Source organism: Patella vulgata, chromosome 1 (assembly GCF_932274485.2).
Source record: "Patella vulgata chromosome 1, xgPatVulg1.2, whole genome shotgun sequence".
In the NCBI taxonomy this organism is placed as follows: domain Eukaryota; kingdom Metazoa; phylum Mollusca; class Gastropoda; family Patellidae; genus Patella; species Patella vulgata.
Window position 1 is genome coordinate 2,647,419 of NC_065879.2, and position 21,462 is coordinate 2,668,880.

At 39.4% G+C, this 21,462-nt stretch overlaps 1 protein-coding gene and 3 long non-coding RNA genes across 4 annotated transcripts; 2 read left to right on the top strand and 2 right to left on the bottom strand.

Moving 5' to 3' along the window:
• Positions 1–827: 827 nt before the first annotated feature.
• Positions 828–3,202, bottom strand: LOC126825793 (uncharacterized). The gene is made up of 2 exons (XR_007682213.1): positions 3,062–3,202; positions 828–1,502 (listed from the first exon to the last, which is right to left on the bottom strand). It is a non-coding gene; the product is annotated as an uncharacterized LOC126825793 (long non-coding RNA).
• A 309-nt stretch (positions 3,203–3,511) lies between these two features.
• Positions 3,512–5,145, top strand: LOC126825771 (uncharacterized). The gene is made up of 2 exons (XR_007682191.1): positions 3,512–3,690; positions 4,575–5,145. It is a non-coding gene; the product is annotated as an uncharacterized LOC126825771 (long non-coding RNA).
• Positions 5,146–9,259: 4,114 nt separating this feature from the next.
• LOC126825745 (uncharacterized) lies at positions 9,260–13,013 on the bottom strand. Its single transcript, XR_007682162.2, has 2 exons — positions 12,862–13,013; positions 9,260–9,716 (listed from the first exon to the last, which is right to left on the bottom strand). It is a non-coding gene; the product is annotated as an uncharacterized LOC126825745 (long non-coding RNA).
• A 2,348-nt stretch (positions 13,014–15,361) lies between these two features.
• LOC126825734 (probable cell-surface antigen I/II) lies at positions 15,362–18,407 on the top strand. The gene is made up of 2 exons (XM_050555510.2): positions 15,362–15,465; positions 17,081–18,407. Exons 1-2 carry the CDS (start codon positions 15,451–15,453, stop codon positions 18,170–18,172), a joined length of 1,107 nt encoding a protein of 368 aa, XP_050411467.1. The 5' UTR covers positions 15,362–15,450; the 3' UTR covers positions 18,173–18,407.
• The last annotated feature ends 3,055 nt before the right edge of the window (positions 18,408–21,462 follow it).

A 21,462-nucleotide genomic window follows, 5' to 3' on the forward strand; every position in this document is an offset into this window, starting at 1 on the left:
TATATAAATACTTTAATGTTTAATTAACAACGTGTCCACGAGAATAGCATAAAATTGGTGCTAAGACTACAGTTAGCGATTTAGACCAGATGAGGTTGGGCATAGGCCATACAGTCTGTCATGATGGCAATTTTGCCCGGTCAGCGGCGCTACGTCCTATTCTTATATCGAATTCCAAATAGCAAAGGTTCTTTTACGTAATGTGTTACTCGGGACAACGGCTTTTCGTCCCATCCGAACTACTATACGGTGTCCCTTGTCATGTCCCCCTTCCTGTACCACTGATTAGGGGGGGGGGGACCACGCCGGAAAATCCCGTCGACCGCGGGACCTCCAGGTTAAATATTTCTAGATTTTGTCCAACCTCGTGGGTTTTCTCCGGGTCCTCCGGTTCCCTACCACGGCTAAAGACCCTTACGTGCAAGCAAATTATCGAAATAAAATTGAACCATATGTTAGTCCCGAAATGACCTAGTTTGTGTCGAGTGGGCGTTATCCCCTCCTCTCTCTCTCTCTCTCTCTGACTATTGGACCAGAAAAGTAGGACGTTAAACCCGATTCCATTTCCTTTCATTTCTAAATCTAGTCCCGAAATGACCTATTTGTGTCGAGTGGACGTTAAACCCCATTTCTCTCTCTCTCATTTCTAAACCAGCATTCTGTTTTCCATAAGACGACGATACGAAGGAAACCATGCAACGATACAGAGGAACGATGACTTGGTATCTACGCCTCCTTCGTACCGTGGATGTTGTCGTACCGCCCATAGAGAGCGTAGAAATGACCGATTGCAGCCCTGATATTAATATATTCACGCAAATTCACAGTCTAAATATACAAACTCAATTTAATATATTAAAGGATATTTACAGAGATAAAAATCGTCTAGGGTCAATATACATTTCAATATACATATCAATACACATTTCAATATACATTTCAATATATATATCTCAATAATAACATGAACCCAACCCGTCTTGGGTTTATCTAATTTTATTTTATCTAATTAAAATCTGATTCTAAGGAGTAGTAGCGTAACCATAAGGGCTTGCAGCTTGAACAGCAGCATAAGCAGGGTTGGCTGCTGCTTGTTGGTAAGCAACATTACCATACGTAGGGTTGGCTGCTGCTTTTTGGTAAGCAACATTACGATAAGCAGGGTTGGCTGCTGCTTGTTGATAAGCTGCGTTACCATAGGCTGGGTTAGCTGCTGCTTGTTGATAAGCTGCGTTACCATAGGCCGGGTTAGCTGCTGCTTGTTGGTAAGCAGGTTGATAAGCAGCGTTACCATAAGCAGCTGCTGCACCGTAAGCATTATATTGAGCTGGATCTACCGCAGCCCCATAAGTAGAGGAATATTGAGATGGCATTCCATAAGCTGTCTGTTGAGCATTAGGATCTACAGCACCGTATCCACCATATCCATAAGCAGCTTGTCTCTTGCTTCTTATTTTAGATTCTCCAAATGCAACTGTACACAGGACAATACACACGGTAACCTGAAATAGACACACCACAATAACATTAGTAGATTAGAAATATTTCTAACATCGTGTTTTTATAATCTAAAATAGAACACAGTCAGTGCCGGACTGGGCCCACCTGTCCACCTGTCCGTGACAGGTGGGCCTAAGCTCATTAAAAAAAAGTGGGCCTATGCCTATAAAGAAAAAAGAGAAAGAAAAAAGAAAAGAGAAAGAAAGGAGAGGGTGAGGAAAGAAAAGAAAGAAGAAAGGGGAGGACAGGAGACAGGACAGGAGAAAGAAAAGATAGGAAAAAAATGACTGACAAAAAAACGAGGTGTACTAGAATTCTCAAATTCATCTAATGATAGTGCTCTTAGGTCATTCTGTTATCTAATTGTATCAGGAAATAAAACATTTGCCTTCTTCTGCTTTGGTCTGAAATGCCTGGAAAATTGGTTTGCGGTTGTCAATTTTCAAAATTTTCCTGGTGGGAGAGCCCCGAAGACCCCCCTCGGACCGCGCTCGTGACACGCCTTCGGCGGGTACTTGTGTAGGTCTTGGTCAATGACTTGACAGGTGGGCCTTCGGCCCACCAGTCCGGCACTGAACACAGTAGATTCCATATTGGTGTGGTACTAAATAAATCCTAAACCCGAACTTTATTGACACATTATATATGAAGGGGGGGTGGATACTAAATAAATCGTAAACCTAAAGTCTATTGAAACATTACATATAAAGAGGTGGCCAAAGAGTGGAGGTGGAGCGAATGGTTTAACGTCCGTCAAGTGGCGTGGTTTTAATTCAAAGCTAGTACGTGACAAGGGTCTCCTGTCTAACCCCGTGGGTTTTCTCCGGGTCCTCCGGTTTCCCCTCACTTCTAGAGACACCAAGCGTATTATACACTTTAAATTTAAGCATATAATAGCCACGAAATGGCCTACTTTGCATCGAGTGGACGTTAAACCCAATTTCTATAAATATATATTTGTTCCCATACTAATGCACCAATTGAATCGGGAGTCTATTATTAAATATATCCAATAGTGAATTTACTGATAGAATGTTGAGATGACAATATTGTGTAACACAAAAATATCTAACATACTAACTTAAACATATATTATGCAAGAGCTAAATATGCCTATTGCAAATCTTTCTTTTTAGGCCTGAAATGAGACATTAATTAACTTATCCAGACCATAATCAACTCTCGATGGCATCTCTAGCATGCGATGTTTATTGGATTAGGTTTCGATTTGCTGTTCGACTTCCATTCATAATTAAATCATGAAATGGATAATCGAGACTATGTCTTTTATCCTACCGACTTTAGTAATGATGATCGAGGTTAGGCCGAAAATTCAATCGCTAAAATCTGGGTGTATAGTGAATCAATTTGACTGAAATTTTCAGCAAATTGCCTTTACATTATCTAGTTTTTAATTATTATAATGAGAACTGCCAGCTCTTATCTAATCTTCCATAATGTATCTTTAAACAAAATAAACTGTGCTGGATTACCGTATATTAAATAACAAAGTGCCTCATAACATGTTATTGGTAAGTAAAAGTAATAAAAACAAACTTACAAATAAAAAGTTCATTGTGATCCAAGGGTATAAAAACATACACTATTAAGTCTCAGTGTCTGGATGATTTGTGTCTTAATCTTCACTAAAAAAAACTAATTTATATTATTTGTGCACAATACACGCCATGTTTCGTCTTGATGTATATTAATACATTTATTATAATGCATGAATCTATTGTTTGCGTCACATAGCTAAATTCTACTCGGCACGCTTACAAATTGAATTGGATCATTTACGTCATTGCAATGTGACATAATTAGCTACAATGTGTAGAATGTGTGTTAAAGTATATAAGAACACGTATTTGTTTGTTTAAAAGAGAAATAAACCGTTGATTCTAGAATTAAAAGAATGTCTATTTGAAGATATTTAAGAAAACAAGAATATGATTTCGTCTGTTAAATTTGATTTTTTTTTTTTTTTTTTTTTTTTTTAGAAAATGTGAATTTGTGGTTTATGAAGTCGCGTGGCTGAAACAATAAGTAAATGTTATATATGTTTAACTGTGGGGGTATATAAGTCTATACGACATCTGTTTTTGTGTATCTACAGATTAAAGACATCTACACCTGTACAGATTAACGATAGCTACAGACACCTGAACAATAATCATGAGAAGCTTAATGGTAAGGTACAAACTTAACTGATTTTCTAAAATGAAATGAAACGGGATTGAACATTCTTCTTTCTGCGCCATCCGGACATGCGTCAAGCACTGGACTAATGAAGACGGGCGATTGCCATGTATTGTGCTTTAAAAGCAATTTTGCCATGACAGCAGCGCTACAGACAGGTCCTACTATTATTTCGGATTCCAAATGCCAAGGGTTATTTTTTACGTGGATTCCAACATGTACACGGGCTCTGGTAATGTAGCAGACATATGAATTTGTTCCAAGTTGTTTTTAATATTAAACATTTACAAGTAAATGTATACCCCTTGCTAGCCTGTAAAAATAAATGGAATTCCAATATTTCTTACACAGCGATAGATTGACTATTGTGTAAAAGGGGGTTGGTGACTGAATGGTTTAACGCGTGCGTATTAGATCATAAGGTCTGGTATCCAGTTAAGTGACGTGGTTTCGATTCAACTACAAGGAGTAGGGTCGCTTGTCCAAACTCGCGGTGTGCATTTTCTCTCCCTCCCTCTCTCTCCCACTCTCTCCCATAAGATTGTTTTTAACAAGTGCAGTTTGATTAGAATATATTTTTTTATAAAAAGTCTACCGGTTGAATGTTGTAAATTATGTAGCTCATTTATTAAGCATGGTGGCAGAACAGCAAACAGACAGGGAATAACAACTAGTATTATTTTTATTGTTATGTGGCAATATATCCCATAAATTCCTCCGACCGGTGAGGTCGCAAGTCTATGAAATTGTGTTACAATTCTGCGTTCACGATGTGTCTCTTTTATTTATGTCTATTTCAGGTTACCGTGTTTATTGTAAAAACACGATGTTAGAAATATTTCTAATCTACTAATGTTATTGTGTGTCTATTTCAGGTTACCGTGTGTATTGTCCTGTGTACAGTTACATTTGGAGAATCTAAAATAAGAAGCAAGAGACAAGCTGCTTATGGATATGGTGGACAGACAGCTTATGGAATGCCTTCTCAATATCCCTCTGCTTATGGGGCTGCGGTAGATCCAGCTCAATATAGTGCTTACGGTGCAGCAGCTAATCCAGCTGGTTATGGCAACGCTGCATATGGCAACGCTGCTTATCAACCTGCTTACCAACAAGCAGCAGCTAACCCGGCTTATGGCAATGTTGCTTACCAGCAAGCAGCAGCCAACCCGGCCTATGGCAATGTTGCTTACCAACAAGCAGCAGCCAACCCTGCCTATGCTGCTGTCCCAGCTGCCAGTCCTTACGGTTACGCTATTACACCCTAAATAGGGGTACTCCTTAATCTATATAATATATGTTATACTACATTGTTGTACGGTAAATATACAATCAGGCGACGTATTGTTTTTTGTAAATAATCGAGATTTATAAATTGTTTGAATGTTATAAATACCATGTTATATAAATGTGTTATTAATAAATATAATAAAATCATTACTCATTTTTTTGTTTGTTTGTATATGGCCACATGTCAGTTTGGGCTTATGATGTCGTCATCTCTTTCCAGCCATTGTCTTGTTAACGTGATAGAGGCTACCTTGTCTAACGGATGATTTTTATATCTGGTGTGCAGCGATGATGTCAATAGAGGACGAACTCTACCGCGATTAAGCATTTCGCCACTTCGGCTTCGGAATTACCCTTCCGTTTCCGAAAAAATTTTTAACGCGTTAATGGCTACAGTATTTCGTGAATTTCTTTAAAATTCTGTTTGAATGGGCGAACCATAATGCCATTCAGCGGTGTTCCCGTTATTACTCTTATGATGGGTGTGTCGAGGCTTTCACCGCCTAACTATATGCGCCTAATGGAGAAAAAAAACACCTGTTGTACTTTGTTAAATTCTGATTTGGGGACAGATCATAACGATTCACAGTTCAGAGTATGTCATGGTCCACGTCAAAACCTTTAATTGCTGGTTGACAAATAACCCGCTCATGCCGTACTAAGAAACCCTATACAATTCATCTAACTAGGTCATTGATGGGACTAACATGTGGTTCGATGTTATTACAACAATTTGCTTGCCCGTAGGGGTTATTAGCTGTGGTAGGAAACCGGGGAACCAGGAGAAAACCCGCGAAGTTGGAACCTTCTCCTTGTCACGTACCAGCGGGGTCGGAAACTTAAACCCCCTAATTTAATAAGATCAAAACAAAATCACGCGGTTACAATGCTTTATTCTTTCGGCGTATATATCAATAAGAATTCCCTCGGATTCAGGGTCTCTATTTGGACTGTCACATAAAACTGACCCTCTTCCATATAAATGTCAAATATACTATTCAAAAAAAGTAGGGGATATTTGATTTTTAAGTGTTATTAAAGTCACCTAATGAAACTGACGAAGGAACAAATGACAAAATGAAATGAAGTTCACATTCGTCGATTTATTCCAAATGATCGTTAGACTAAGTAAGGCACAGACTGGCCATTATAAGGGTAAAATGATACCCGGGGTCAAACAGCAAAGTTACCAAGTCAGTAACGGGTAAATCCTCCTCTGTTTGCCAAACAAGCATTGATCCGACGTGGCATACTCCTAATGAGACGTCTAAGGTCATTTTGGTCCAGATTGTCCCATTCCTGTTGCAACGCAGCAGCAAGTTCTTGGACATTGGCAGGACGTTGTTGACGTTGACGTAACCTCTGTCCAAGCATGTCCCAGACATGCTCGATGGGGGAGAGGTCGGGACTCAGTGCTGGCCAAGGTAATGTGGTGATGTTCTGTTGTTGGAGGTAACCTGTAACGATCCTGGCCCTGTGACATCTTGCGTTGTCATCCTGGAAGATGAAACGGCGGCCATGACGTCGTGCGAACGGCACAACATGGACTGCCAAGATGTTGTCCCGGCAGTACTGGCCTGTAACACGCCCTGCAACAACATGTAAAGCCGTTCTTCCAGCAACAGTGATGCCTCCCCACACCATAACAGAACCACCCCCAAATCGATCATGTCTGATGACGTTAACGTCTTGGAAGCGCTCGTTTCGACGACGCCACACCCTGCTACGTCTGTCCAAAAAATCAACAGTGAACCTTGACTCATCTGAAAACATCACATTGCTCCAGCGTCGATTATCCCAGTGTTGACGATCCCTACACCAACGACGTCTTGCCTGAATGTGATGATCTCTCAAACAAGGGATCACGCGAGGACGTCGGGCGCGAAGGTGACCCCTATGCAGTCGATTCCGAATCGTCTGGCCACTCACTCTCACACCAGTGTCTGTTTGAAGACGAGCGCTGATCTGATTTGCTGTGATGACACGATTTCTCAAGGCCAAGGTACGGATAAATCGATCCTGGGCTTGAGTTGTCGCCCTTGGTCGACCTGAGCGTGGTCTGTCCTGTACAGATTGTGTATCACGGTATCTGGACCATAGCCTGCTTATGACAGACTGAGAAACATTCATCGTCCGCGCCACAACCGCCTGTGTTGTGCCGATCTGTAGCATGCCAAGGGCACGTAACCTTTCATTTTGGGTAAGCCGACGCATATCAAAATTTGTTTTCTGGTCACTAAAACAATTAAACTGATGTTTCCACCCTGGAATTCAATGCCACAATGACTGTAACATTCAAAGTCAGAGTCGTGCAAATCTTGGGTTGGACCCCCATGATGATCCCAAGCATCACCTGCATTCCATGCGGTAGCTATTGGTGCGTTTGGGCGTAACATGTAACTGGAAATGTTTCTTCTCTTAGGTTCTATAGTGACTTTTTTCGTAGTAATTTGCATATTTTAGTACTATGCCCCCAAAATCAAATATCCCCTACTTTTTTTGAATAGTATAATAGTGCATCACGCTCTTCAATATGACTGGCAAGTGATACTGGCACTTTTCAATGTGTCTCGTCAAATACAGTCTCGATGTTTATTGTCTTGTATCGCTGAACATTGGTATGAAATACAACGGCTAAACGGATTTGTTTTCCGTTGCTTGTACATCTGAATCAATATGTGCCCGGCTTTGGAGGACTGTCATTGTATATTTAGTCCGGGGTCGCTCAACGGTTTCAAATAAGTTCTCCAATTTTCGCCATAGCGTCGAATACAGATCTACCGAACCAATTTCAACTCATAAAAAAACTAAATTTTTCGTATTACTCAAAATCGTTCCTTTGTCATCTTTTCATGGAGGCACTTGTTCATTTTGAACCTACACTTCGTTGAACCCCCCACCCCCAAAAAAAAAAAAACAATCTTGTCTGTGGCTAAAAGTTTAAAATCTGCTAAAATCAATAGTTACATACTATTTTTCTGATATTAAAGGAGGCAAGTCGCTAACTCAATATCATCCACAGTCTTCGACAGTACAAAAATGACTTATTGGTATACCATCGAACAGGAGAATACCACCGGTGTAGACTGGAATAACCAGACACCAACGACTGCCATTCAATGTGCACTCTTCGCGTATTTCGCCAAACATAACTGATTAGAAATTGCAGTAAAAACAGAAACGATTGAATGTAAATCATTTTATATACATTCATATTATATTATTATATGCGCTGCAACCCACGTGTGTCTATTTTTAGCTGCCAAAGAATAAAGATTTTGCTCCTTTAAGGAACACAATCGGTTGAATTAATTTATCCAAAGCATGAAATAGTTCATTCCATAACGCAACAAACATGTACCCCGTATCACCGCATCGATGACGATGGGAGCATTTTATGTTTTAGATAGGGGTTGGAGGGAAATGTCACCTTTCTATCATTGATTCACAGAGACGATTGTTTGCTATTGGTGAGTCCACGTAGGTGAAGAAATCGGTTCTGCCATCAATAACTGATGTACATCATTTTATTTCTGTCTTTAAATGTAAATGAAATATTACGCAAGACCAGGGGATCTATCGTAGCTCTAGATAATAACCTGGAAATCTGTAAGACTACAGACAACAGTCTAGATAATAACCTGGAAATCTGTAAGACTACAGACAACAGTCTAGATAATAACCTGGAAATATGTAAGACTACAGACAACAGAAGATCAGCATAATGATAAGACCGTTATTAAGAACATGAAATAGACATAGTCGGGAGGAGCTCTATTCCAAGTCTGACTTACTGTCAGTAAACTCCTGGTTATATAGCGTCCGACAATAAGGAAAATGGATAAGAGTCATCATCATATATGGTATTGTTTATTTATCAGATTATGGTATCTGTAATTGAAGTCATGATCACGTCATGGTATGATGCATTGACCACTAGTACATTCCCTTTGAAGTCGTGTTTGCAAACGAAACTTAAGTCCCACAGTACCAACCCCGTTTGTGATAAAAAATATGGGGACTTGTTTAACTTTTGATGCACAGATTGCCGTAACAATAAAATAACCCGGAGAAAACCAAAGAGGCTGGACAGACGACCCCGATGCATGTCACCTACATTGGTGGGATCGTAAACACTAATAAGGACAAATTAGTCGAAAAATTCCGATGAACATTCCCGGTCAGCACCGTAAGCGTACCCCTGGACATCCTGGCCAGTGTCTTACTTACTGAGCTACCACGGTTATCAATACTATAAAGCAACAAGACATCAAATTAAAATTATTATATTGAATCAATTAAAATATGAACAATTACAATTGGTAAAATGTTGTTGTATTTTTTTATAAGCAATACTGCAACCGGTATCACCGACATTTTATATTCAGATTTAACTGTACGTGTTATTGCTGGTGACAGCAGGAGGATAAAATAATTTAGGTCATTTATTTATTACTCCTTGTGCCGACAACTCTAGGGTTGGACGCGGCGGCACCTGCATACCCAGTATACGCTTGATGTTGGCTTCTATATCCACGAGAAGCTAGGTTACTTGCAAGCTGTTGATCGACACCAACTGGTGTTCCTGCATCGTTGGATAAACCTGCATCTACAGCTGCTCGGCGATGCACATTGTGTCTCTTCACGGGTGTACGGTGGAGTCCATGATCTGGTATCCTTGCCTGTGTCACCACCACCACCAGCAGCAGTGCCATACAGACACACACCTGTCAAAAGTAAAAATACATGATGATACATCTATATATTTATGACTAACATCGCCGGAGCCGAGGTGGCTCAGTGAGTAAGACGTTGGTTCGCTAACCTGGAGGTCACGTGTTAGATCCCTGTTTTGGCCGAGAAAGTTCATCAGGATTTTCAGGCGTGGTACCTCCTTGTCAGTGGTGCAGGACTGAGGGCCTGGCAATAGACAAGTTATAGTCGTTCGGTTGGGACGATAAACCGAGGTCCCGTACCGTATACACATTGACAGTTAAATCGATATAGGAGTACGCCGTAATGTCACTCGCTGTCTGGACAAAAAATCCCTGCCGAGAAGTAAGACTAACTCCACCATGTGATGAACTACCATAATGATGTATTTTGACCGGGAGAATAGAAGGATACAAGGCGCTTCATACAATTTTATTGTTCCTCGATTAGTAATATAAGTTTTTGTTTTGTTGTTTTGTTGTGGGTGGGAGGTGGCGTGTGTGTGGGGGGGGGGGGGCAGGTAGACACAACTGTATCCACGTCACTGGGATGGATACAAAGCAACAGAACACGTGTTATAAGTCGTTATGATCAATTTTAGGATATTAATTGCTGGAACTATACTGTAAAATTTATATACGCAACACTTCTACAGATAGAACAGATTGGCAGTATGGTGACTTAAACAAATATTTATGTGTGTCACTAATTTTCTCCTTCCGATCTTTAACATTGCTGTCATTCTTTCCATATTGATACTTTTGTACCCAGTGTTACTGTTACATTGACAACCCATATCGATACTATTGTTTCCAGTGTAGGGTGCCCCACCATAAATAAATATCTTCAAATATCTCGATAACTTCACCACAATATTTATATATATATACCAAGCCTTAAATCAGTTTCGCACATTTATAGTCACTAAATAAACGGCCATGTTGTGCTTTATAAGCTATGAACATTTAACCATCCATAAATATTTGACTGAAAAATGGTTACGAGTGTCGGGCATAACATCCGGACACTTTTAATTAAAAAATAGATTACGTGCCCTTGTTTTGAAATTAGTCTCGCTTAACCAGTCTACCGACCATTCTCCGTCTGATTGACAGACCGGGATAGGCAAGACTACTTTTATTATGAAAAATAACAAATCTGGAACGAGAAATTGAGTTTAGAAACTCGCACGTTAGGCAATTGTTTTAAGAACCTTGTAAAAGTAAAATGAAACTACTGTTAGTATCATGTTCGTGCTTAACCCAAGTGTTTCACAGATATTATTTGTACTAATCCAAAATATGCCGCTTCTAAAGCAATTTAAAAAATAAAACGAACGTAATTTTCTAAAACCACTGTAATAACCAAAAAAATAAATATTACTGCTATTCAGAATCGTCAACAATAGATTATTTACGACTGTAATAGTTGATAGAGGTGTAGAGAATTTCAAGTGCGATGACTATTTATAGACTCATAGACTCTTATGCTGAGTGTTATTGCACTGAGCGATTGGCTAGAAATCACTTCTAGACATGCCACTGAAACGTGCACATTCGCCGTGTCGAGTTCAACTTTCTGTAGAGAAAATTTTGGCTACACAATGTTGCATTCGGAACCCATTTCAAAAGAATTTTCTAAATAATATCCATATACTTTAGTTTTATTGAAAATATTGTTCAGGCACGCCAGTGATGTAGAGAGAGAGAGAGAGAGAGAGAGAGAGAGGGAGAGAGGGTTTAACGTCCGCTCGACACAAAATAGGTCATTTCGGGACTAACATATGGTTCAATTTTATTTCAATAATTCGCTTGCGCGTAGGGGTCTTTAGCAGTGGGAGGAAACCGGAGGATCCGGAGAAAACCTACGAGGTTGGACAGGCGACGCTACTCCTTGTCACATACGATCGGGGAATCGAAACCACGCCAGTTGACTCAATGACAGACCTTATGATACATTGCCCCCCACCCCTCTGATATGGAATAAGTTGTTGGCCTGTTACTCAATCTCAGTCAGATATCTTGGATATTGTTTAAAAATATAAGTCGTTAAATTGTCTCTACATATTAGTTATATTAAATACAGTTTCTATAGATATTAATTATATTGAATGAAGTTCCTAGATATTAATAATATTGAATACAGTTTCTAGATATTAGTTATATTGAATGAAGTTATATTGAATGATGTTTCTAGATATTAGTTATATTGAATACAGTTTCAATAGATATTAGTTATATTGAATACAGTTTCTAGATATTAGTTATGTTGAATGAAGTTATATTGAATGATGTTACTAGATATTAGTTATATTGAATACCGTTTCTAGATATTAGTTATAATGAATACAGTTTTTAGATATTAGTTATATTAAATACAGTTTATTTTGAATAAGGTGTTAAAAAGTTTTTGTTCAATAAGTCGTTATAAAGTTTATATTTAAAGATATAAGCTTATTGACTACAGGGAGCCACGGTGGCTAGGTGGGTAAGGCGCTGGCTCGCTAGCCTGGAGGTCGGGTGTTCGATCCCTGCATTCGCCGAGAAAGTTCATCCCGATTTTCCGACGTGGTTTCCCCTTGTCAGTGATGCAGGACGGAGGGCCTGACAAGGACAGCTGTCTAGTCCTTCGGATGATACGAAAAACCGAGGTCCCATGTAAAACATTGGAATGCACGTAAAAGATCCCTTGGCAGTTGGAATTCGATATAAGAGTAGGCGATAGTGCCGCTGCCCGGGCAAAATTTCCCTCATAGCACACTGTATGGCGTATGCCCGTCTTCATTAGCCCAGTATAGGAGCAGAACAGTAGGACGTTAAACCCCATTTCATTTCATTTCATTTATTGACTACAGTTGAGATTTTGTTTGTTTATTTTCAGTACGTCGTTAAAAACTCTATATATATAGAGAATAGTATATATATAGTTATATAGAATATTGTGTTAAGTTATAGGCGTATGGAATGAATGGTTAAAGAGTTTACATAATTAAGTTATACCGAATACGGTGTTAACAAGTCGTTATATGTTAGTATTAATAAAATTCAGAAACATTTTATTCATTCATTCATATTGAATAATGTCCTATTAAATTATACTGAATACTGTGTTAAAAAGTTATATTAGTAAAATTCATAAGAAAACGTACAAATAACTTACAATAGAAATCTGCATTATGAAATAAACAATGATATCTGCCCACTGGTTAATAACAGTGGGATATTAACCACGCAACCTTTTATATAAACTGTGGTTTAAAAATACCATACTAATATCCGCTGAAAAAAAGCGGTAACATACTTGCAATGAAAGTTACAAGACTTCTTATTGTTTTAGTGCATTATTCAACATGTCTGCTTCGTGACGTGAATACTGATAGTATATAATACATACTCATGAGTTCACGTTCACCATGTCAACAAACAATGGTTATACATTATTAAAAATTTCACACTTTGCAACCATTATTATTTTCTCTTCCTTGTACTAAATAACTCTCCTTTGTTTGCGGTTTGCATAACTTTACAATTAATGTTTTGTTTGTCTGATTCGATTAACGTCCGCTTCCACCGTGTGTGTTATCGCAGTTAATGTGCGATGAATACATTAACATTTCGTCTAAACCAAGCGCCACCACAGAGCACGCGACAGGACCAAGAGGACCACAGGACAATCACATCGTTGAGCGGTGGTCAGGCGGACAGGGCGAGGTTCTCTCCATCCGGACACAAAACGTTTTAAAAAATACATGGTATCTAGCTACCTTTTGGCATAACATTCCAAATACATGTACTACGTATTAGATTTACTGAGTTATAACAATAATTAGATGTACACGATTTTCACAGGAAATTATAATTCACCAATTCTTCCCCAAAAAGTGGACTGGCAGATACGATTTTAATCCCACTGCTAAAGACCCCTACGCGCAAACGAATTACTGAAATAAAATTATACCATATGTTGATCCCGAAATGACCTAGTTTGTGTCGAGTGGACGTTAAACCCCCTCCCCGGTCGTATGTGACAAGGAGTAGCGTCGCCTGTCCAACCTCGTAGGTTTTCTCCGGGTCCTCCGGTTTCCTCCCACTGCTAAAGACCCCTACGCGCAAACGAATTACTGAAATAAAATTATCCCATATGTTGGTCCCGAAATGACCTAGTTTGTGTGGAGTGGACGTTAAACCCCATTTCTCTCTCTCTCCTGCTTTACGATCACACAACAGTGTATTTGTGTTTATTAATCTATACCAACAATTGTTTAAACATTACAAGGTTTCGGGCATTATCTAGACTCCGGGAGAGCTGCAGTCTCTTCTCTCTCACAGACCCAGGGTTGCCAATCTTTTACATGCGCCAATTTATTTTACAGACGAATTCAGATGCACCACACAACTATTGACTTCCATTTAATTTCTGTACGAATAAAAATATATGTTAAGACACTATTAGCATCTTTACCGGATAAAATAATTATTAAATAAAAAGCAATATCTGATAAAGCAGATCATACACATTGATGTTTTTATTTCGCCCGTGTTTCAATGTTAGCCTAAACAAAACCAACACGCATTCTTTCCTTGTTGGATTCATTGAGCATTTCTTTAACTGAAAACAGATTAGTATAATTTGATAGACGACATTCGTTTAAAAAGAATGTTCATGAAATAATAAAATCGATAAAAATAATGAGACACCTTGTCGCCATTGTTTATTATTATTACTGGGATGCAATGCGCCTGCGTCACTTCAAATCACCCCAAGTGAATCAGTGAATAAGAAATTGTTTCGCTAACCTGGAGGTCCCGTGTTCCTTGTCGATTAGTGACGTAGGAAAGAGGGTCTGGCAATAGACAATGTATAGTGGTACGAAAAACCGAGGTCCCGTGTACATCTTGGTGTGCCCTTTAGAAATCCCTTGGCTGCCGGAATTCGATTTAAGGGTAGGCCGCAACGCCGCTGCCCGGGCAAAATTCCCTCATAGCACACTGTATGGCGTATGCCCATCTACATTATCCCAGTCGGAGCAGAGCAGTAGGACTATAAACCTCATTTCATTTCATATCATTACTAATCATCCAATGGGCCAAGGTTAGCGCGTGTGCCAAACTTTATCCACCCCTGGTCTAAAGTTTCACATCTCCTGCACGCGTAAGTAATGTGTATTTTTATCCTGTTTTATAATAAGGTACAATGACCGTAATTAAATATATAATCATGTAAATAAAAACACGTTCCAGTTGTTCATTTATAGCTCGCTTCTCCAAAAAAACAATGAATTCATGCACGTTCAGGTAATTTGTAATTTTTATTCTGTATTATAATAAAGTATAATGGATACAATTAGATATATAGTCGTGTAAATAAACACACGTTCCAGTATTTTATTTAAAGGCTCGCTTCTAAATATCAATGAATTCGTGCACGGGCAGATAAATTATATTACTGGGTTACAATAGAATACAATTTATACAATTACTCGTGTAAATAAACATACGTTTGTATATTAAATATATATATTATTAAATGTGACAGAACTCCACGCTTTAATTATATCAATTATACACAAATTATAAAATAACGTGACCGTCTATATTACTTATTATCATACATTGTTCTAAATTTGAACATTGTACAAATATCGTTTGTTAATGAAATAGTATAAATTAAAATGCTGGTGTAACAAAACGACATATTTTGTGTTAATCGTTTGACCCAGTAGCAGATTCGACTTCTACAGGTGTAATTATGAGGAATTTTCAGGTAGGACATCATAGTATACTAAACATACATTATGTAGGCGCTAAATTTTGTAGGTCTTTATTTTGGCTTCAAATGTTATATACATTATTAATTAGATATAATTGCACATGGCAAGCCTATGGTCAGCTCTCTGGATCATCGGATGGTCACGATTGTCAATGGATTGACACACGATCGCGATTTAATAATTTAATTTAAAAATGGATAATTGAGAAATTTTTTTTTATTATGGTTCCAATGGCAATTGACTGAAATTTTCAATATATTCATTTTTCATTATCTATTTTGGAATTATTATAGCAAGAACGGTCAGCTCTTTATCTAAATCTTACATACATACATCTTTCAATTTAAATCCAGTGGTTTATGATTTTAAGCACTGTGTTGGATATAATATGGCCGGCTTGTTGTGTATACGTATACATGTGTATGTATAATGGCAATGGCGCACGACACCGGTTTACGCCAAAGAATATGACTAGTAACAGCGACCCCAAAATTTGAAATGTAACAGATTTAACGGCCTACACTTCTGCTCCATCGAGAGCGAGAGAGAGAGAGAGAGGGAGAGAGAGGGCGTGTTTAACGTCCACTCGACACAAACTAGGTCATTTCGGGACTAACACATGACTCATTTTTTTATTTCAATAATTCATTTGCGCGTAGGGGTCTTTAACAGTGGGAGGAAACCGGAGAACCGGGAGAAAACCCACGGGGTTGGACAGGCGGCCCTAGTCCTTGTCACGTAGAACCGGGGAATCGAAACCCCGCATGTTGACTCAATGACAGACCGTTTGATACAGCGCGCACGTGCTAACCATTCGGTCATCCACCCCCACCCCCATATTGTATGAGGGAAATGGTTCTTTTACTTGCACACGAAAGTGTACACTAGACATTGTTACGCCGGAAAATCCCTAGGAGCTTTCCCTCCCAACATCGGGATCTCAAAGTTAACGAGCCAACCCCTAACTCACTAATCCAAAGCGGCTCCCACGACGGCCCAAAAAAACGATTAAGTATTTTATGCAAGAGAATGAGGAAAGCCTAAGTTGATGGGCGTTACAATATTAAACTAGGAATCCTCTGTAAACTACCGTATTAAACTAGGAATCCTTACAATGTTGTAAATGTTTACAAAGATATGATGAACTAAAATTAGTCGATCTATGGTATTCAATATGTAAATGGTACCAAGCCATCTTTATGTTTGGTGAAATCCTATGATGTGTCTGTTTAAATTTGATTGAATCCGAACCGGGATATTATCTAGCGATTTTGAATTTATTTTAATAACTAAATGTTGATTAATTAAAGTACATATTAGTGTGGATTAGGTCATGGACAATTTGGTATTTTCCGAAACATGACAATAATTTGTACTACAGTGGAATCCTATCGCTTCCGATATTGTACGGGATCGTTAAAATATGCCGGATAAACCATGACAGAATACCCACTGCACAAAAGACCGATATCGGAATTGCACGTCTCTGACAGGTTGATATATGAATACAGCTCGATCATATAATGATTCAAATTAAGAGATAATGCTAGAAAGACCTAGAGTTGTCATAATTTATACAAATAGTATTTGTTTTTTTATTTATTATAGGTTACTGTGTGTATGGTACTTATCAGTACGGTATTCTCTAATTCAATAGATATTCGTCGCAGAGAAAGACGACAGGCTGTCTATCCTTATGCAGCTAACCCTGCAGCCCAACAGGCACAGGCAGCATTTGTTAACACCGCGCAGTATCCCACGAACGTTAATGCAGCTCAATATGCCACAACCGTAGGAAATCCAGCCAACTTGTATACTTCGTACAACTCTATGGCAACCAACCAAGCTCCCCAGGCCGCCAATGCCCAGCAATATTTATCTAATGTCAACCAAGCTCAACCTCAAGCAAACTTTGCTTATCTGAATTATGCTACAGCGGGTAACGCAGCTGCGCAAACGACAGCGAACGCAGCAGCCGTTAATGCACAAGCCAACAACGCAGGTGGTGGGAAACAGCAAAAGAATAGGAACAATGCAGCGGCAGCTTCAAATGCCCAACAAGCCACTGCTGTTAACGCTAATGTGAACACCGCAGCCAATATGCAACAGGTTCAAGCAAACGTTGTAGCTTCCGCAAACCAGCAAGCACCAGCCGGAACGACTTATGTATACAATAACGCAGCTGCCAATCCAGGGCAATACTTAGCTAATGCTGCCCTTGCTAATTACGTCGCAGCAGTTACAGCAGCAAACCAAGCTAATGTCGCAGGTGCTACTAATGCTGCAAACCAACAGGTAAATGCTGCTAATGCTGCAAACCAACAAGTTAATGCTGCTAATCAACAAGTTATTGCTGCTAATCAACAGGTAAATGGTGCTAATGCTCCTAATCAACAATTAAATGGTGCTAATCAACAAGTTATTGCTGCTAATCAACAAGTTAATGCTGCTAATCAGCAAGTTAATGCTGTCAACCAACAAGTTAATGCTGTCAACCAACAACTTAACAGTGTTAATAACGCTGCAGCTGTGACAAATGCCGTAGGAAATCAACAAGTATCCTCAGCAGTGACAGCAGGTCAGCCATTGTACACTTCGTATGCTGCTGTCCCAGTAAATCCCTATATGGCTTACCTAGCTGCTTATGCATCACCGAATACAGCTGTAAGATCATCAAATGCTGCTAGAACCACGGTATAATGGATAATTATGTATTTCTTTAAAATAGTGATATGATGACTCCCAAATGCTGCTAGAAACTCCTAGCTTATATGCATCACGGAATACAGCTGTGGCATCACCAGCTGCAACGGGAGACACTGTGAAATGAATAATTATATAGTTGAACTCTTTATGATATATACGTGTGTAGTGTATTTTAAATGCTTAATACTGAAACATCGTTCCTCATGAAAAGAGTAAATGTTTTGCTTGATTTTGTTTTGTCTATTTTATTTTATTTTATTTATATTTAAAACACCATGGCCATTTGAACAGCCATGTCGCTTGGGTTCCTTGAAGACATGTGTTCATAAACGACAATAACATTCCATGTACACAAAGATTATGCCCACCGATACATAAGTCAACTGCGTTATAGAAATGTCAATACCATAAGCTCAGACCCTTCAGTATGCCCAATAAAAAGTTCCACCAAATCAATTCCACCAGAACACGAAGGTTATTTCCTTTATTGATATAGTTCAAGTCAATGTAATCTTAGATTCCGCAAACTAGTGCCGTCGGTGCCGAGGAAATGGGGTTCAACGTCTTACTACTGTTGTGAACTAATGAAAACCGACACATGTCATGCAGTGTGCCACGAGGGAAACTCTACCCTGATAACGGTGCTACGGCTTATTATAATTTATTATTCCAACTATCAGGGTCTCTTTAACATGATTCAAAGGATATAAATGGGACTCCGAATATCCATCCCACTGACGAGGGACAGCCAAGATAACAAACCCCAAGCAACTTTCTCTGGCAAAGCCGGGGCAATCCTGATTATCGAGCGAACGCCTTGTCCACTTTTTCACCGTTCCTAACAATGTGTGTCCGGTGTGGTGTGTATTGTGGGGGTGATGTAAGATTGATTTGAGTACACCTCTTTACATTAAATATGAATTCCTTCTTTGGCGCTGTGTAGACTTCCCATATTGCTCAAGTTGAACCCACTCCATGTAGTCTATATCCTTTATTTTTATAGTAACATGGATATGTTTTTAGTTTCCAAATGACGCCCGCGTTCAATTTCAAATATGCGCAAGGAGAAATCTGCAATATAAACGGATACTAGCCTACTGAATAGTAGGATTCTCGGTGGACTGTGTGGTCTGTTCCCCAGATGGACTAAATTACGACAGTTTGCGTCCTTGACCTCTAAGTTAATCATCTGCTGCGAGGTGAGTTTGAGTTGCCGAATTTTTTAAAGCATGCGCGTTAAATCACAAGGTCTGTCATTGAGTCAAGTCGAGTGGTTTCCTCCCACTGCTACAGACCCCTACAAGCATGCGAAACATTAAAGTAAAATTGAACCATATGTTAGTCCCGAAATGACTTGGTTTCTGTCGAGTAGACGTTAAACTCCATTTTCTCTGTCTTTCTCCTACTTTACGATCACATAACAGTGTATTCGTGTTTATTAATTACACGGGGGGTTGGATGGCTGAATGGTTAGCGTGTGCGCGCTGTATCATAAAGTCTGTCATTGAGTCGACTGGCGTGGTTTCGAATCCCCGGTTTTACGTGACAAGGAGTAGGGTCGCCTGTCCAACCTCGTGGGTTTTCTCTGGGTCCTCCGGTTTCCTCCCACTGCTAAAGACCCCTATGCGCAAGCGAATTATTGAAATAAAATGAAACCATATGTTAGTCCCGAAATGACCTAGTTTGTGTCGAGTGGACGTTAAACCCCATTTCTCTCTCTCTCTTATTAATTACACGGCATACCTCCGTGTCTAGTGGACGCTAACCCTCACCCCCCCCCCCCCATCTCTCTCTCACGGATGTACAAAACAGATTGCTCAGGGATCAACTGAACAGGTTGCCCAGGGACACTGAAGAAGTTAATATTCTTACGTCGTTTGGTGAACCTTTTAAGTCTTGAAATTTGGATGAATTGGTAAGTCTCTGGTAATTTGGTGACGACACCCAAATATATGACTACTTTCAGTACAACTATTTTGCTTCCAAGGTTTTTCGTAGTAGGCTAGAGGCTTGTCTTAAAGACATTTGAGGATGGATGACCAGAAATAGGCTAAAACATAACAATGACAAATCCGAATTTCTGGTCACACCATTAAAACCACAACCCAGTAGATTATTTAAAGCGGATACCATTCAGATAGCTGATTGCCCTATATCACCAAAGAAGCGGGCTAAGGAAATGAAATGAAATAAAAAGAAATGGAGTTGACCTGGGCTAATGAAGACGGGCATACGCCATACAGTGTGCTATGAGGGAAATTTTTCCCGGGCAGCGGCGCTACGGCCTACTCTTATATCGAATTCCAACTACCAAGGGATCTTTTACGTGCACGCCAATGTGTACACGGGACCTCGGTTTTTCGTCCCATCCGAACGACTAGACAGCTGTCCTTGTCAGGTCCTGCATCACTGACAAGGGGTAAACCACACCGGAAAATCTGGTAATGCAGGGATCGAACACCCGACCTCCAGGCTAGCGAGCCAGCGTCTTACCCACTTAGCCACGTGATTCCCCAGGGGGCCAAGGATCATGACTATGTGACCAATGAATTTGTGTCCACAGTTCCCCAAATCAAAATAGTCTACAAATAGAGCAAAATAATGCTGCAGGTCTAATAACTAGAACACAAAAATTTGATCATCATTGGCTTACAGTTCGAGCGAAGGTTTAATTTAAAGCTCTTGTGAATGTGTTTATATCAATGTATTCTGACACTGCAACCAATTATTTTAAATAATTAATATTTATATAACAATTTGTCACGCATTCACTCGGTTTGATTTAAGTGCATATTAGAAAATAGTAATTAATATAATGCTACTAACTAAAAGAGCAACCAGCGGCTGCCAGGCAGGATACGCCCACAGTTTCGAGAGATGGATAGAGAACAAGCTAAAAACGCGATTTTTCGTACAATCAGGGGCCATAATTCAGTAGGTTACGGTCCGATATGCGCAAATATCGAAAGAAACCGAGATCTTTGGGTTATAAATTTACATGTAAAGTTTTAACAAGATCGGATAAAAATTGTGACCTCTATAGGGTCCACCAGCTAAAAACGTGATTTTTCGTAAAATCAGGGGCCATAATCCATGAATTTTCAATCCGATACATGCCAATATTGAAAGCAGCCGAGATCGTTTGGGGATAAACCTATATTTCAAGTTTCGTCAAAATCGGATAAGAATTGTGACCTGTAGAGAGTCCACAAACAATTGTGGACGGACGGACGGACAGAGGCGACGGCATAATACGTCAACATAAAAATGTGGGCGTATAAAAA